Source organism: Delphinapterus leucas, chromosome 14 (genome assembly GCF_059928025.1).
Source record: "Delphinapterus leucas isolate spDelLeu-1000000601 "Yukka" chromosome 14, BTC_Dleu_Yukka2, whole genome shotgun sequence".
In the NCBI taxonomy this organism is placed as follows: Eukaryota; Metazoa; Chordata; class Mammalia; order Artiodactyla; family Monodontidae; genus Delphinapterus; species Delphinapterus leucas.
In genome coordinates this window covers 30,106,159-30,125,236 of record NC_143142.1, presented here as the reverse complement: position 1 = coordinate 30,125,236, position 19,078 = coordinate 30,106,159, and the positions used below count along the sequence as shown (strand labels likewise).

Here is a 19,078-nt window from a genome sequence, read left to right as displayed (position 1 = left end):
CAACACGTAAGTTTTTAACTTTGTTCTTTTCAAAAATTCTTTTGGCTATTAAGGGTCATTTGCATTTCCATATAAATGTTGGGATTAGCTTGTCAGTTTCCACAAAAAAAAAGCCTGCTGAAATTTTTATAGGGATTTTATAGAATCAGTAGATCACTTTGAGTAGTATGTCATCTTAACATGTCTTCCAGTCCATCACCACAGAATATCTCTCCATTTATTTAGATTTTCAATTTCCCTGACCAATGCTTTGTAGTTTTCAGTGTACAAATCTTGTACTTTTATTGTTAAATTATTAATATTTTATTCTTTCTGATGCCATTATAGATAATTTCATTTAGGATTTTTCACTGCTGGTATATAGAAATGCAGATATTTTTGTATACTGATCTTATATCCTGTGACCTTACTGAACTCACTTATTCTAAAAGTTTGTGGATTCCTTAGGAGTTTCTACATATGGGATTATGTCATCTGCTTATAGACATAATTTAACTTCTTTTCCAGTATGAATACTTTTATTTCCTTTTCTTGCCTGATTGCACTGGCAGTCTTTGCTTTTGATTGCAGTGTTTAATCCACTCACACTTCATATAATTATTGATAAGGTTAGATTTATATCTGCCATTTTGCACTTTGTTCTTATGTTTCAGGTCTTTTTTTCTCTCCTGTCTTTGCTGCCTTTTTTTAAAAACTATTTTTCAGTGTACTATTTAAATTTCTATGATTTTTTAAACTATGTTTCTTAAATTATATTCTTAAAATGTTGATCTAGGGATTATAATGTGCATGCTAATTACTAGAGGTTTTAATATTGACTTAAATCCAGTATAATACAGCAACTTTGCTCCAGTATAGCTCTGTTACCTTCCCTTCCTTTGTGTTCTCTGTGTAGTATAGATTATATCTACATTTGTTATTAACTCAACAACAGAATGTTACAATTATCGTTTTATACAGTCTTAATTTTAAAGAAATAAGAGAATTAAAGAGAAATATATATTTATACAGTTCTTTGTTTTTACCTACAGATTTACCAATTTTGGCACTCTTAATTTCTTCCTGTGAATTCAGGTTACTGTCTAGTGTCATTTCCTTACAATCTATAAGAATTTTCCTTAGTATTTACTGTAAGACGGGTCTTCAGCTGTGATTTCTCTCAGTGTTCATTGATCTAAGAATATCTTGATTTTTGCCATTTTTAAAAAACAGGTTTTTTTGAGATATAATTCACATACCATACAATTTACTCATTTAAAATGTAAAATTCAGTAGTTTTTAGTACATATACAGAGTTGTGCAATCACCACCTCTGTCAATTTTAGGACATTTTCACATGAAAAAGAAGCCCTATGTACCCATTAGCAGTTACTCCCCATTCTGTCCCCAAACCCCACAGCCCTAGATAGCAAATAAATCTACTTTTTGTCTCTATAGATTTTCCTATTCTGGATATTTCATATAAATGGAATTCTACAGTATGTGGTCATTCATGACTGTTTGCCTTTATTATGTTGGGTATAGAATTCTTACTTGACTTTTCCTTTTAGTAGATTGTCATCCCACTTCTTTCTTGCTTTAAGTGTTTCTGATGAGAAGTCAGCCGTTAATTGTGATGAATTTTTTTTTCGTTGCTGTTTTCTCTTTTGTTTGACTGTAATGTGTTTAGGATCCCTTTGCAATTATTCTACCTGGGGTTTTTTGAGTTATTTGGATCTGTAGATTAATAGTTTTCATGAAATTTGGGGTGTTGAATTTACTGATTTTTTTGTTTGTTTTTGCCATCTCACATCTGCTATTGAACATACCTAATACATTTTCAGTCACTTTACTTTTCAAATCCAGTATTTCTTTGTAATTGTTCTTTATTCATATTCTCTGTTTAAGTCATTGTTGTCATACTTTAATTCTTTAAACATTGTTTTCTTCCTCCCTCTCTCCCCTCCCTTCCTTCCTCTTTATAGACTTTGCCAAACCTATCTTGGCCCACTCAGAGAAGTTTCTCTTGAATACTTTTTTCCTTGCTTTCCCAGCTGCCATAATTTTTATTGAAAACTGGACAGTTTAGGTCATATAGCAGCTCTGGATTTTCATTATTTCCCACCTAACAGTTGTAACCGTTGCTAGTTTTTTGTTTGTTTGCTTTTAGTAAAATGTCAGGTTTTGCAGTGTTTGTTACTTTGTCACAACCACTGGTGTCTAGGTTTTGGGGGGTTTTGTTTGTTTGTTTAGTCTTGCTTTACTAGGGGTTGCCCCATACCTACGTGGATTAGTTAGCAACCATTGGTTGGTCAGGCGTTGTGCTCAAACGTGAGCCAGTAAGCCTTACCATGAGCCAGTAAGGCTTCCACCTTCCACTGATAGATATACATGTGTGTTGGGGAGTGTGCTCAATGTTCAGGCATTTTTCAGGTAAGCCCTAGCATTTACTTTCTGTCGGGCTCACCCAGGAGTTCCCTCATGTGTGCAGGCTCCTCGTTGACTAAGGATGGTGTAGAGAGCTTGGACCCTTGTAGACCTCCCCAGTGTGTGCACATAGTCTCCCTGTCAGTGAGTGAGGGGTCTGTGCAGAGCTTAGCCCTTCTCAGGTCTTCCCCACATACTTACCCTGTCTGCCAGGGATGAGTGCCAGGGATGAGTGGCTGTCTTATCTAGTGCCCCCGTGGCTCTCTGATTTCTGCAATCTCCCTGTTAAATTTCTGGCTTGTCTACTGGCTGCTGCTCCCCCACAGTGGGACCACAGCCGTAGGCTAATAGAACTATGGGGTTTTTTTCCACTCCATTCCTTTCCTACCCTGCTTGCTATTTTTATCAACGGAGTGACTGGGTGGTGGGGTTTTGGCCTTCTGTGTCAATTCAAGTTGACTCTTTGGCAGCAAAGATGCTGGTTTTCATTGCCAGCCCCACCCTGGAACTACTTCATGCAAACTAAGCATTAGCCAGGAAATGAGAACAACCCCAGGCAAGAATGCCGAAGACAGTCACTCTTCTTATCCGTAGTTCAGCAGTTTTTCTTATTGAAAATGCTTCTCAATTTGTTGTTTTTGTTCGATTTCTAGAGCCTTGAAATGGTGGTTTTCGACAGTTTGTCCAGGTTTATAGTTATTCCTTGGAGAGATAAGTTGCCAGTATCTTCATTCTACTATAGACAGAAGTTTCCCCAAATATATTTTAATGTGCCAAATCTTAAGGAGTGTGAGTTCACTAATTTATTCATTTTATTCAACAAACCTTACATGGGATGCTTATTGTGTTGTGTGCCTCTCCTATGACCCTTGAAATAAAACAGTGATTGGTGGGACTTCCCTGGTGGTCCAGTGGTTAAGACTCTGCGCTTCCACTTCAGGGGGCATGTGTATAATCCCTGCTGTGCGGGGAACTAAGATCCCGCATGCTGTGCTGTGCGGCCAAAAAAAAAAACAGTGGTTAAGGCTTGGTCTAAATCTTTATGAAGACTCTTAAGTAATTGCTCTATCTCTGTGTCTGAAGTGTTTTGCTCTCAGGACCCCTTGATACTTTTTTTAGCATAACTGAGGAGGCTAAAGGGCTTTTCTGTATGTGGGTATGTCTGTTGACGTTTACACAATCAGAAATTAAAACTGAGAAAAAATTTAAATTTATTAATTGGTTTAAAAAAACAGTATAACTGTTACATGTTAATAATATATTTTTATGAAACACAACTGTATATTCCAAGACAGTATCGGTGAGAAGAGTGTCATTGGTTTTGCACATATCTTTAACGTGTGGCTTAACGGGAAGATAGCCAGATGCTCATCTGCTTCTGCAATCCGGATGTTCAGATATCTCTTGTCACGTAATCTCAAGGCTCAAATACACATTCTTCAGAGAATGAGAGAGAAAGATACACTAACATCTTAGTGTTATTGTGAGCATATTTCTGACTTCGCATTTCCCCTGAAATGGTCTCAGGGACCATACTTTGTTCACACTAATGAAAGTATTTGAGTGTACAGTGATGGGGCAAAGGAGAGAAGCAGTCAGTTCTAGGATGTTCAGGGGTGGTCTCACAGTGGAAAAGATACCTGATCTGGATTCTCAAGTATGTGACTAGCAGGAAAATGAGAGGAAAGAGTAGACTTAAGCAGGAGATGTAAAAAAGACAAGAATCTGTTAAAGTAATGCATACAGAGTTAGGATGTAGCCTGTGAAGGGTGGAGGGTAGGAGATAAGCATTAGACAGGGGCCAGTTCATTATGGCCTTGTGTTCCTTGCTAAAGATCTTGAAATTTATGCTGTAGCCAGTGAGCCAGAAGGGAAGGGCCATGGCAGAAACCAGTTAGAGTATTATTTAAAAATCCAAGCAGAAGGCAGTGTGGGCAGTGGCTGTGGGGATAGAAGTGGCAGATCTAAAAGATATTGAATTACTGAAACTTGTGTATGTATAGAAAAAGTTGTCTGGGTCCACTCTGAAGTTGATTGGACCCCTGAGAGGGCACTCAGGAAAAGGGACAGGTTGTTTGAAGAAGAATGTGTTTGGTTTGTACTTGTTGAATTTAGTTGATCATCGGAGCATCCAATAGAAGTATCAGTTAGATAGTATTAGTTAGATATGCGTCTAGAGGTAAGAACAGCTAGACTGGAAATAAATGTATGAGGATTTGTGGAAAAGTGATCTATAGGTATTGAGATGTCACCTAAAGAGAGTGGGGCAAGAATGGAGGAGAGCATACCCTGAGGAATTCAGATATTTTAGGAGTCAGGAGAGGGGGAGCAAGGAGGACAGAGAGAGAAGCAGAAGTTACACGGCAAAGAGTGGCGAGGGGGGTCTGTATGACAAATGCCGCAACAGTTAATAGGAAAGACCAGGCCATTGTCAGTAGAGATACCTTACAGTGACCTGGGTAAAGGGGACCTCAGTAGGGTTGTGGGGACAGAGTACAATGTGAGATTTGAGGAAAGAATTACAACTTTTATTTCTAAATGCTTAAATATAGTGAAGGTTGCATTTGTGAAATTACATGTGAGCTACTTGATGTCAGTTTTTGGATTTGAATTTATAAGGCTAAAGTTGTTGAAGCTTTTATTCTTCTAGGTACTTCGTATTATTTTTTGAAGATTGCCACTAAATATGCAGTAGTCCTGACCATTGCCTTCATAACAGTGTGATTTCTTAAAACTATAGAGGCAAGCAAAAATCAAACACTTTTTACTAATTATTTCTATTAAAAATATCGCTTAGGTAAGTTAAGAATACTTATTAATCATTAGCTTTATAAGATAAGTAGGAAGAATAAACACAAACTATTAAATTCCTTAATTATTAACAGTCGGCTTCCCTAAAGGGCTACTTAACTGCTCTCAGCCTCCGTTTAACCATTCCGTGTTCTTTCTCAAGATCACACGTTCGTTTGGGTAATGGTCAAAAGCCCTTCTGAGGCAGTACGCGTGGTGTTTACTGCCATGCTTTGGGATTTCTGAGCAGCTTGACATCCAAAGCTGTTGTTAGAAGTAATTTTCTTTCATTTTAAATAGATACTTGAGCTGTTTATTTGCACCTTAAGAGAGGAAAGGCCATAACTTCCATTCCACATTTCTTGCTTATAGACCATGTTACTACTGCTTCTTAGGACAAAATAAAGTTAGAAGAGAGGGAAGGAGAGAAGGCGGCATGACCATCTTATTCACTTATTTATTTGTAAAACATATTCTTAGGATTGTCTTTTCTTGGTGAGTGATTGGCCTTGAAACCAGCCTCTAGCTTCTGCTGAGTTTTTCCTTCCATAAAATTTTTAGAAATGAATATTATATAGCTGTTCTCTTATGTAAATATAGACCGTATTTACAGCTTAATATGACACAGACATTGCTGTTATAAGATTCTATATTTAAAAATAACCTGAACCAAAGTTTAATTTTTAAATGCATTTAAATAGACAATAATTTTAAATAATCCCATTCTATAGCAATATGCTTTTTATATAAAGTGCTTTTATTACCATGTTAAATATTACAATAGTCAGGGGTTCATCAAAAATGTCTCCTCAAAATTCTTCAAATATTTTATCCTTTCACTGCTAATCTGTGGGATTTTTTTCCCCGTTGGTTTTAGTTTAAAATTTTTTCCACTGACATTTTTAGCTATAAATTAGCTATAATTTGCAAAACAAAATCTTTCATCAATCCTTTTCTGATAAGCTAAAACCCGGCTTAAATTCGTAAAGTGTGAGAGAGTGGATGTTAATCGTCTGCCTTTCTTAAATAGCTCTGCCCTATCCTTTTCATCATCAATATAGTTCAGACCTTCATTATCTCCTATCCCCATGATAACTGAGAACTTTTCCTTTATTATTCAAGTAATGTAATAATGTTCATTACAGAGGAATTAGAAAATGTATATAAGAATAATGAAAATAGAAATTGCCTTGTCTGAGATGAAGCATCTGAGGTTTTACCCTACTTGCAAGCTAATTAGTTTCATGGATTATGGCAGAAGACATGAGACTCCTGGGTCAGATAGAGAGAAAAGCATTTTTTCTCATAGCAATCGCTGTAGCCATATGTCAGCATTTGTGCCTGTTCTCTGAGCCCTGTTTCTCACAAAGGGATGCAAAGAAGGCCAGGTGACAACTACATATACAGTGGATTGTATTATAGGAGAGGAATCCCAAATCTTTTTAATGGGCAATAAATCTACCTGACCTTTGCCCTAAAGGGAGAAATTATTTATTATACTGAACAGTGAACAGGTCTGATCTACCCTTTGCTCCAGAGGGAGACACTTTCTCTGTCTTCCAAGGCTATTCTCTATACAGATATCCTTGAAAAGATAGAATAAAGGGATTTAGTGCTTCTGCTTGCAAGATGTGCAGAAATGCAAGAGAGCTATAGAGAATTGTCTCCCAGCACACCTGTAATGCCATTACCCACAGATAGCCATTAACATTGTGGTTTATATACTTCAAGCGTTTTTTGTTTTTTTTCTTTTTTCTTTTTTTCTAGGTAAATTTTTTTCTATCTTCTTGAGTTGGTAAAGGCTACCAGCACATTGTTTAATATCAGCAGTGATAGAGGATCATTCTTGTCTTGCCATTAATACTTTCATTGCTATGTATGATAGCTGTTGTAGGTTATTGAAAGAAAATGGTTAATGTAAATGAAAAAGACTTAAACTATTTTAAAATAAAAAAAGTCTGACTCTGTTAGGTTTATTACATCATGGATATGAAAGAAGAATGTGCCAGTGATTCTCTCCTGAATTGACAAGAGTATTTATACCATTTGATGATATAGAAATTTTAAGACAATCAGAAATAGCTATTTCTTTTGAAAGTTACTTTCCCCATATCTGAAAATAATTTTTATTGTTAAGATTCTCACAAAAACACTTTGTTCAAGTAACACTTTTAAGGACAATTTTATTTTACAGAGAACAGAATAAGTTGGTAGCAGGAATGAATATTCACACTAATCACCATATTGCACAGGAGAGTATGATTGATAAATTCTTGTGAACATTTTTCATTTAACATATTAAATTGGTTTCTCTTGTTTTATGGCACAGAACAGTATCTTTACTCACACAAGTGCAAGGGAGAAGGGACATCCTAATGTTTTTCTTAATTCTTTTTTTAATAACAAAGATTTGTATTTCTAAGGAAAATCTCTAGAACTTTGTTGGCTAACCATTTTACTAATCATGCCTTTTTGTTTCTGATTCTTTGACATCTGGGACCTCAGTGACCCTGGGGAGACTGCCCTTCCCAGGGCTACTCAGTTCCCAGAGATAGTAAACAATTTATGTGTGACCACACCTTTCATATGCAAACCAACCAATCCAGAGTCCATCCCCAACCACCAACTATATCCAGCTCTCACACTCTGGGCCACTATCCCCCTGCCCTAATAACAGTCACACCAGAACCCGGTACCAGACAGCTAGAGAAACAACACCTATACCCTAGAGTCTGCTGAAATTATGCAAACTAGCCAACCCTAAACCTGCTTGCTCTGCCTTGCCTTTTTCTTCCTGTGGAAACCGCAATAAAAGCTTTGACTCACATTTCCTTCCCCTCTCTCTGCTTCCTGAACCTCCTAGGTGCTTCCCCCGGTGGCACCTCATGGTGCGGCATGCCTCCTCTTCTTGGGAGCTGTGAGTAACAAACTCTCTTTTCAGTGGCAGCGATCCCTTGATCTGTTGGCCTCACTATACCAGAATAATAATAAAATCGACGTTTTAAAACAACCTTATAAGCAAAAGGCATGCCTGTGAAGCTCCATTTCATTAGCAGAAGTAAGAAAACAGCTTAAGAGGATTTTCCTTTACACCTGGGAAATAAATACTTTTATTCTTCACTAATCTTTACCAGTTAAGATATAAGGAAGTCACATTCTCTTCCTAATTTGCTAATAGGTTTATCAAGAATGAATGTAGGGTCTATTTAGATGTTATTGTCACCTATTAACATCACAATAAGATTTTTCCTTTTGAGATAATGAGGTTTTCTAATAATGAACTATTCTTATATTCTTTGGGTGAATCCTGCTTGATTATGATATATTATCTTTCTAAGGCACTAACTTTGATTGGACAGTTTATTTAGGATAGTTTATTGTTTCATTTATTTCATAAGCAATTTAGGTATAATTTCTATCTTGAACCCTTCTTAGGTATTAGTTTTATTTCACACTTGTAAAATGGATTGGGTATCTTCTAATCTTATTTCTGTGTTGTAGTATTGTTTATATGAAATGGGAAATATATTTTCCCTGAACTTTTAATTTAAAACCTCTCATAAAATCTCCTGGAATAGGTACCCTTTTTAGACGTAAAATCTTTGGCTATAGATTTATTGTTTTCTATGATCATTGGTCTATTCAGGTTTTCTGTTTCTTTCATGAGCCAGTGTTTGGTAATGCATGTTTTCCAAGAAAATAATCCATTTTTCCAGTCCTTAAGATTGTAATTGTATAAAAATGAATACAGTATTCTTTTGTAACTTTTTAATATCCCCTCTGGAATTGTATTTTAGGTCTCAATCCCAGTCTTTTTTTTTTTTCCTGTTTTTTTTTTCCCTCTTCATATTTTCATGATTAGACTCACTAAAAGCTTTACTATATTGCTCTTTTTTGTGTGTGTGGTACACGGGCCTCTCACTGTTGTGGCCTATCCCGTCGCGGAGCACAGGCTCCAAACGCGCAGGCTCAGCGGCCATGGCTCACGGGCCCAGCCGCTCCGCGGCACGTGGGATCCTCCCAGACCGGGGCACGAACCCATGTCCCCTGCATAGGCAGGCGGACTCTCAACCACTGTGCCACCAGGGAAGCCCTGTATTGCTCTTTTTGAATCATCTTTTCGTTGATAAATTCTACTTTTTAAAAAAATTCAGTATTTTTTTTATGCCCCTTCTTCCCACTCTTCCTTCCTTTATTTTCTGGCTTGGGTCGAAAGCTCGTGTCTTCTGCAGTCTGAGTCTACTCATTTTCTTCTGAAAATCTCTATGGTTATGATATCTGTCATTTATTATCATAGTTTTATGCTCACCTGCTAGGTGATATGGCTTAGTTCTTAGTATCTAGCATGTTTTTCCAAAGGAGTTTTCATAGCCCAGTTAGATGTGCTGTATGTACCAATTCAGATGTTGGATCATAAGAGTGAACTTGGTAATTGCTGTAGGCATGAGGGTAGGATACTTTATCTAAATGAGTGGACACATGGAGTTAATAAAATACAATCTGCTTAATTCAATCTAGACTGCTTTTTCTGATTTATATATTTGTTTATTGGTGATGATGTCTATCTTAGACATAGAGTTCCATTATATTCAAGATATTTTGTTTTATTGTTATTTTAAAATTATATTACTAAGTAAAAGGGAATATGAAATAAGTTAGAAAACACATTATGATTGTTGAAAGTGGGCCTTAAGGACATTGAGGACAACGATGGTTTGTAGTAATACTCTTTCTACTTTATATAAAGTATTTTTTAATACTGTATTGCTCAGCTAATATTGTTATAAGTTTATTCATATTTAATTTTTTAATAGAGTAAAGACAAGATTGCATCCTATAGCAAAACTCCAAAAATTGATCGGAGTGATGTGGGCAAGGAGATGAAAGAGAAATCGTCCATGAAACGTAAACTTCCTTTTACCATCAGCCCATCAAGAAATGAAGAACGAGATTCAGACACAGGTAGGAAATTTTGTTGTTTTCTGGTAAAATCATAACCCTTCTTTTACTGTGATTTTCTTTCTCATTCCTTGTTCACTGCATTTTAGAGAGAAATATTTGTATTTCAGAATTTCAGGTTTATCATTGGGGCAGAAATTCATATATTCCTCACCCAAATTTGATTTCTATCATAGATAAAAGCAATTAGCTTTTTTTCTCAGTCTCAGTGTTTATTACAAATTTCTTACCACTTTAAGAACTTAATTTCTTGGGGAGCATTTCAGTGATGAAAATTTACTTAGTAATATGGAGCATTGATACGGTAGATTTGAGAAAAAGCTGTTGAGTTTTTGTGAACAAATTATTGAACCCACCAAAGAAAAAAAGTTTAGGCATTTTAGATTCAGAAATGAATCAGTAATGTGTCCCTTTCAAAAAAAGAAGAAAAATATTGAAGCTTCCTAAGCCCAGTTCATAGTACTTTTTTCCTCAAAACTTTTGCTATGTCAGGAATGATACTTGACATCAGTAAATCCCAGTTATTTGTAATAGATTAAAACCTTATTACCACTATCTAATAAATTACTAGGTTGTATTTTAGCCCTGAATTAATCGTTTCTTGAAACTAATATAAACTTGAATGTTCGTTATATGTTTATCATAATTGTTTTAGCCCCTGAATGAAGTATTGGTAATGAACTGTTCTTAAGAATGTTTTAGTTTCACTCAAAGAAAATCAGTGTTACATGCTAAATTTATGTACAGAGATCATATCCTACTTTTATCTTTCTAGCCATCTTAATCATCAGTATGGGAATGATCTTGACTCCAGAATCTGTGAAAATAGACTTTTTGAAAGACTATTTTCAAAAGACTAGACTTTTGAAACCCCTTGTGCTAATCTTTAGAAAATACTTAATTTTAGTATACACTGTTAGTAAGTAGGTTTCCTTTTGTATATTTGGCTGTTTCTCTTAGCTTGAACTAAAAATTTTTCTTAGACGCTTATGACAGTTTTAAACTTTGAAAATTGCTCTTTTTTTGAGTGATTAAGAAATTATGTGCTTTGTTCATTTTAAGTTACACTGTCTTCTTCTAGAGGTTCAGAACCTTTCTTTCTTTTTTTTTTTTTTGAAGCTTGACTCTTTTTTTTTTTGCGGTACGCGGGCCTCTCACTGTTGTGGCCTCTCCCGTTGCGGAGCACAGGCTCCGGACGCACAGGCTCCGCGGCCACGGCTCACAAGCCTCCCGGACCAGGGCACGAACCCATGTCCCCTGCATCGGCAGACGGACTCTCAACCACTGCGCCATCAGGGAAGCCCTTGACTCTCCTTATTTTTACAAATTGTTCTCAAGGTATTACTAGGTCACTTAGCTGAGAAGAAGGTGCTTCTGTGCCTTCGAATATACAAGATCTAACTTGTCTCATACTCTCTCCTTAGAAACCCTTTTGCTAGTCATTTTTAAAGTACTTACATTAACCAGGTTTTGTTTTCCAGTGACAGTGATAATCCTACTAGTAGTTTGAAGAAGGGACTTAGTTTCAAAATAATACACTTCCCATGAGAACCTTTGTTATTAGATCCAGTGGGTTATTTGTCTTTTATTTAGTGTAAAATAAAAGAAAGACTTAGGAAGACATGAACTTTAGGCACTGAATAAACATAGTCTAATTCATATTTTATTGATTGGATTATATGCTTATCCCTTGCTACAGTCTTTCCACTATTTGAATTTAGTGGGACATTGCAGCTCTCTCTAAGACTGTTTCATAAAACAAACTCTTATTTTATTTTATTTTTTTTTTAAAAGGTCACATGGCTAACATTAAATGAGATTTTGATGGATTTAAACATGTATATCTATATTTTTGGTAGGCTGAATTTATAAATTTTAGTAAATAACAGATGAAGGCTTTAGTTTTGCACGCACACACATACACACACATCCAAAGCATTAAGAAGAATTTCTCCAGGCCCAAGGCAAAACGTCTTATTTTCATAATTTTAAAAGAAGAGTCCAGAGTACCATTAACTGATATTTTCCATATGAAAGATAGTTATAGCACCAAACCCCGTATTTGACATTGATCTTTTTAAAATTTTAAATCATTAGCTGAAACCATATAGAATAAACTGTAAAAGGGAGAAATATTTATAACATATATGACAACCCTTATCTTAATATAATTAGTAATTAAAGTTCTCTTAAATGTGAAGAGAAAAATACAGAAATGGGAGAATGGACAAAAGATACAAGCAAGTAGTTCAGAACAACAGAATTACGGTTGGTGAAGAAATATATGAAATGTATTAATAGTGCTCAAAGAAATAGAGTTTACAATGATTGACAAAACTGTCGTTGGCTTAAATCATACAAACTGGTCACTGGTTTGAAATAGGAACTTGCTTTAGTTTGTCTAAATTATGGAACTACCTTGTTGAAGGTAGATATAACAGCATATGTTAAAAACTAAAAGTTTGTTAACATTTGATTTATTCTTTTGTCATTTATTCTATATAAATAATTATTGATGAGAGTAAAAATTATCTTCAAGTATATTTCTCTCAGCTTTCTTTATAATAGAAAAAACAAAACAGGAAAAGATTGTCAAGAAATATAGGATTTGTTAAATTATGGTAAATCCAATGAAGAAATATGATCTTTTACCCTTAAAAATAACATTGCAGAGGAATAAACTGTATGGAAATATGTTCACAGTATACAAAGTAAAAATGTGGGTTATGAAATAATATGTACTGTTTGCATTATGTCATATTCTTTATATTTGTATGCATATGCACACAGGACATACATTAACACACATACAGAAAGATAAGATTGTTTAAATATAAAGACTGTTTCATTGTAGAACTAAGCCTAAACCTAGTGGGTTTATTAAAGGTCCTGAACAAAAATGTAAATATTATAAGCCCTGACTTAGGTGAAAAATAAAAGAATAGGGAGTGGGGAATAAGGAGAAAATGCCAAGAGTGCTACTCAACTCACCATCTCTCATAGCAAGGGATTAACTGAAATTAATTAGTCTGAAACTGAAATATGTTTTTAATCTTTAAAACTTTTAATCTTTCATTTAAAATTTTACCTGTATGTTTATATATGTGTGTGTTTATACTTTAGTATATGGTATCTCTTATAGAGAAGAGCAATTCCTTTAGTTTATTTTCTTTTTATGTTGGGTTAAACTAAAGTTAATCTTTCAGATTTTTATTTAAATATAGCACATATATATGATATTTTCTTATTCTTACATAAGTTGATTTCTCTCTCTCTCTCTCTCTCTCTCTCTCTCTGTCTCTACTAGTTCCTCTGTCTTTATATACATTTAGAAGGATGCTTGGCATGATGTTCATGAGATGTTAACATTTTGTTTCCAGGATTTGGGATGATTTGTTACTTTCTTCTTTGTATTCTTTATATGCCTTGAATTTTTAAAATAATAAACATACATTATTTTTATAAAACACGGTCATTATTTTTTTTAAGACATTTATATTGTCCAAGGAAGATTCAGTGGCCCTCAAAATCAGCAGTAATGCCATCAACCGGCTGAGTCATTCCTAGTCTTCGTTTTGAGATACCCTAGTGTGTCTTAAACTTTCCAAATTCTCAATTATTTAATGTTTATTAATTTTTTAAAAGATAACACTTTCTAGAAAAGAAATTCAGATAAAGTTTGGGGGAAAATTACAGCATAATTCAGTCATGCCAGTGAGTTCTTATAGCTGTATCATAATACTGTTCATTTCAGCAAATCTCCAGTATATCTACTTATATCATTCCAGTGTCAATCCCACATTGTCCTATCCTATTAGAGAATTCCTATAAATTTTGTCCCATGAAATGTTGAGGCCAATCTGTACAATGACTCATTGAACCTATGGAAGCAACTACTTCTTATCTAGAAGAGAAATTATTTCTTACAGCTACTGCATCAGCTTGCTTTATCACCTACTTTTAGCTTTTACTTTTAATCTTTCCTAGTCTAGAATCCTGACCAGATAAGTTATTGTAGTTATAACAGAGGGAAATCATAGCATAGTGTTTATCATCAGAAGCTTCGGAGTCTGACAGACCATTGCTGAGTCCTTGCTCAGCCACCTACTAGCCCTGGCCAAATTAGTTGAGCTCCTTGTAAGTCCCAATTTTCTCATCTATAAAAGTGCATGTAATACCAACTTGAGAAAATTGTGACCTCTAAGTGACATATCATGTAAAATCAGTTTGCGATACGTTAATTAAAACAGAAAACTAATACTGGCTTAAATAGATAGAGATTTTTTTTCATCTAATACGGTTAAGACCAGGCATACGCAGTCCAGAGTTGGTATAGCAGTTCAGTAACACCGTCAGGGACTGAGCTCTTTTCATCTTTCTGCTCTGCTACCCTTAGCTCATACGTAGCCTTTGTCCTTAAGCATTTTGCCTTATAGTCACAGGATAGATCCTTCCTGGGCAGAAAAGAGGAGAGGAAGGACCAAAGACAGAGGTATCTTTCTCCCAGAGAGACTTTTGCCTTTTTACTCATGAAACAACCTCCCTAGAAACTTTTGCCTGCACCTCAACTGGTTAGGCTCCCCTAGTTGCTGGGGAGTCTGAAAAGTCAAATATTTTTGAGCTGGACATATTGTCTCCCTGATCAAAATTGGAGTATTCCTAGTAAGGGGAGAATGAATAGTGAGTAGGCACCTTATAATACTGTTACTGTATATAAAATTTTTGACATAGTAATTAATAACTGATAACTGCTATTACCTTTAAGTTATTAATGTTTCTACCTAAGGGAACTTTTTTCCTACACTATCCATCATAAAATCGTACTTATTTTCTTTCCAAGACTAATGGCATCCAAAGGATGCCATGACAATCCCTTAACTTGAAAGTACTGAGCAGTTATCTTGAGGCTACACATGAGTGAATCTCTTCTTAGCCTCCAAAGTAAATTTGCAATTATTTTGTTGTGAGTAATGCCATAGAGCGTCTTTGCAGATTGTATTTTTATTATACTCTGAATTTTTTCTGTCTTATTCATTCCTAAGAGTAGGTTTACAGGGTTAAAAGGGTAAAACATTTCTATAACGTTTCTTCAAAATAGTTATACATAGTTATAAAGGCTCCAGCATTTTTATGTTCTTTAATCTCAAATAACATCATGGCACTTGTTTTTCTTTAGGTTTGATAGCTCTAAGTATCTATAGGGATAAACCAGTAGTACTTCATTTTAGTTTGCATGTTTAGATAAGTAAAAAAAATACAACATTCTTAACTTTTTAAAAAATACTTGTTTTTTCTTAATAGGCATTATTTATTTCCTTACTGATTTTTTTTCTTGTGGCATTAAGTAATATGTAAATAAATGTGGTAGGAGAAAATGTAAAGAGACACAATATGATCTGTTCCCAAAGTCCGTGGTCGCAGTTGTAGAGTATGTTCAAATGTTTTGAACTAAATCCCTGCCAGCCAGCCGTAGAAGGCCTATTTTCCCGAGGCTTTGGATGCCATTAAAGGATTTACCCTATTTAATGACACAAGCAAATTTGGAGAGGAAAACTTTTTTAAAAAAAGAAAACACATGTAATTTTTCTGGTAACTGTGTTAAAGTAGCAGATAAAATTAGTGCTTTGCTTAATAAGGATAGTCCTCTTTTGATGCTCTTCGTGGTGATTATTTATTATAGATTTACTCCGTCCCTTTCCCTGTTATTTTATTATAAAAATTTTCAGACGTAGTGCACACTCTTAAAATCATACTTGATATTTTTCTTATTCTCTTGCAATCCAGAACAGAATATTAACTTAAAAAGATGGCTTGTACAACAAGGATTTACTTTATAGTACAGGAACTATAGTCAATATCTTGTAATAACCTATAATGGAAATAATCTGAAAAATACATATATATATAATGAATCACTTTGCTGTACACCTGAAACCAACACAGTATTGTAAATCAACTATACTTCAATTGAAAACAAAAAAGATGGCTTTTAAAATATAGGTATTGCTTGTCTTGCCTTGCTGCAAAGAACATATCAGGGAGAGAGAATTGCTCTGCCTAGCACTCAGTGTTTCACAAAAACCTCATAGATAACAATAGTCTCATTATGGTCTAGTCTCAGTATAGCACTGAAGGAAGAAGTAGTTGAGTAAAAGGACAGGATATGGAAGCTTTTAATTTTCTAGCTCCTTAATTAAATCTTTTTAAGAATACACATGCAAACGCCCCAAAAATAAACATACTTATTTGAGTAAAAGCCAAAAGGGTGTGTGGAGTCTGGATGGATTAATTACTTCCAAAGAAAGGTTTGGAGAAACTACTTCCTTATATTAATGAATATAATTGAAAGTTTATTTTATCCACTATTCTTTCATCTGTCACAGTCGTATGATCTGCTTTCAATAATCCATTTAATTCGATCTGTTGGTGCAACTTATTAGTTGCCCTTTTTTCTTTGCTTTGCAACTTATGGAGGCCTTTTAAAATTTTTGCTTATCTTGAAATGAAATGACAAATATTCTTCATAGAATTCTTCTAGTTGCTAACTTAATGGGTTAAATTTTAAAATATAAGTGCTTATTATTGAAAGGCTTGTAATTCAGTCCATTTACCCACTTGCTCTAGAATTGGTCTAAATATTATTTTATTAATGATTTCCCCTTTGATTGAGTAAGACTTCTCATCACTAAACTTTTAGGCTTATCTCTAAATTTTTCAAATACTATGTTTAGGAGTTACTTGTTCTCTAAATTGGTTTTTTTTCCCAACACTTTTGTTTCCTTACACCTAACAACTCATGAATAATGTCTATAATGATCATCCTGGAAAGAAGACCATAAGCCAATAAATTGAGAATGTGAAGATCAGAATAACATTATGTTGAGTTAAAACAGCATATTGTTTGTAAGTAAAATTATTTGCTCTGGCCATACTGCCAGAAGTCAGTTCTCTCATTTATTGAGTTGTTAGGCAGCATTCCATATTCTTAGCTGATAAACTTTGTTTTGATTTAGGCTACTTTCTTTCTAAGATGTCTTTTGTAGTGGTCAGTAATAATTCATGTTATTTGAAATGTTTATAAATTACAGAAAGGTCCGTGGTCTAGAATGATACTGTAGTCCGAAATGTTCTATTGTCTTCTGAATAGTTTTGGCACTCATAGAACAAAAAGAATGATGCAAGTCCACTATTCAAGTTTTCTAAAGACAAATTCTAAACAGAAAAACGTGATAAGAGTACTGCCTCTTTTATCACTATTCAGAGATTGAAAAAATATATCCTCAGAAGAGATGATATGTTTTAATAAGCAGCCTCAGTAATAACTATTATCGCAAGCTACGTGGTTGACTTTTTCAACTTTAAGATCAAAGAAACTGAAATCTTAGGTATTGGCCAAATCTGTGTTTGAAATGTACTTTTGGCTTTACCTTAAAAATTATCTTTTGGAAAAACAATGATACATCATTGTGGTCTTTTGAAAAATGTTGGTTTGTTGAATTCTGCATTTCCCTTCGTATGCTTTTTTCTTTTCTCCTGTCTCTTCTTATTCTGTAGATTCAGATCCAGGACATACAAGTGAAAATTGGGGGGAGAGACTTATGTCTTCTTACAGGACATACTCAGGTAATTAGATTATCAGGGGCTCCTGTTTAGCCAGTGGTTTCTGTCACATTTATAATTAACTATTGTACTATAAGTAACTTATTTTCAAACCAGTATATAGGTATCTGTGGTTGAATAAGTGAACTATATGAGTGACACAAGATTTTCCAGTCTTCACTTGAGATCTCCAGTGCATCATGTCCAAGACATGCTCTGTGTGAACGTTACAAGCAGGACTCCTGCACACAGCCACTCAGGTGTGCAACGCAACCTGGGGGCACCATTCATGTAGAAAAGCGTGAAAGTCACCGCCTTGGAGTTGTGCCGTGCAGCAACGCCTGTGGGAAGGTGCCCAGGGTCCTTAGTGTCTTAGCTGTATGCCCATCACACAGTGTTACCATGTGTAGTGATTTTGATAGACAGTGGCATCTTCCTCTTCAAACATGCAGTGTTTTTTTAAAAACACATCTAAAATTTTTCAGTTGACCTCTTTAGTGTATTGACTTTGCTGCCCCTGTTGAATTTAAAAGTAGATTAAAACACCAGGTTTCCTGGAGAAATGCCATTAAAGAGTAAATGTATCCCCTCGTATGTGAAAACTGAATTAGTTAAGTGTTTTGATTATCTTTGTTTTTAGTTTTTAATGAGCTTACATTCTTATGTCTGAACTTTTTAAATGTAAAATATTGTTCAGTCCCTGAATGTCCAGTTTTTAGCATATGACATTTAACTCTAAAAGCTGAAATAAAATTTCTGTTTCTGATATACCTTGTATTCATTTAAAAAATTTGTGGGGTTGGTATAGAACCAAATAATTATTCTTAAAATTATGCTGAAAGCTGTTAATTGAGCTGATGAGTCAGTAATACTTAGTTATCAAAATTTTGGGGTGGGAGGCAAGTTTACAATCTGCCTTAAATTGAACAGACCTACACTTTTCTGTGGAGTTAGGTGTACTTTTCTAAAGTGGGGCTCCTAAGTACCAAGGTGCACCTGAACGAGCTGTATGTAGTGAAGCCATCCATGGTCTGAGGATCATTGCTGGAAATCAGAAGATATAAGCACCCACCTGTCAAAGATTGTGTAGATACTTCACAACCAGAGAGTAATTGGCAACGTTTTTCCTCAGAATTGAAGTATATATACATTCTAAATGTGATTGATTTAATTATGTTCATCTGTATTTGAATCGTAGCTTCCATTCTTTCATGCCTTGTACAGTGACTGCTTTGTGGGAAAATGTCGTATTTAGTTTTTGAGACACTAATAGGCTTATGAGCTAGTTCCCCAAGAAAAACAATTTTGTCTCTTCTCCTTAATA

General features: G+C 34.8%; 1 protein-coding gene across 5 annotated transcripts in view; it reads left to right on the top strand.

The window, feature by feature from the left end:
* Positions 1-19,078, top strand: part of ANKRD12 (ankyrin repeat domain 12) — a 115,245-nt gene that overhangs the window by 32,255 nt on the left and 63,912 nt on the right. For 3 of the 5 annotated variants that reach the window (XM_022551368.3, XM_022551367.2, XM_089894224.1), the window contains exons 3-4: positions 10,011-10,158; positions 17,710-17,778. In XM_022551368.3, coding sequence (XP_022407076.1) covers positions 10,011-10,158; positions 17,710-17,778 — 217 coding nt within the window. Of the gene's footprint in view, positions 1-10,010; positions 10,159-17,006; positions 17,059-17,709; positions 17,779-19,078 lie in introns of those variants that run through there. The other 2 variants (XM_089894226.1, XM_022551370.2) reach the window with 2 other exon arrangements.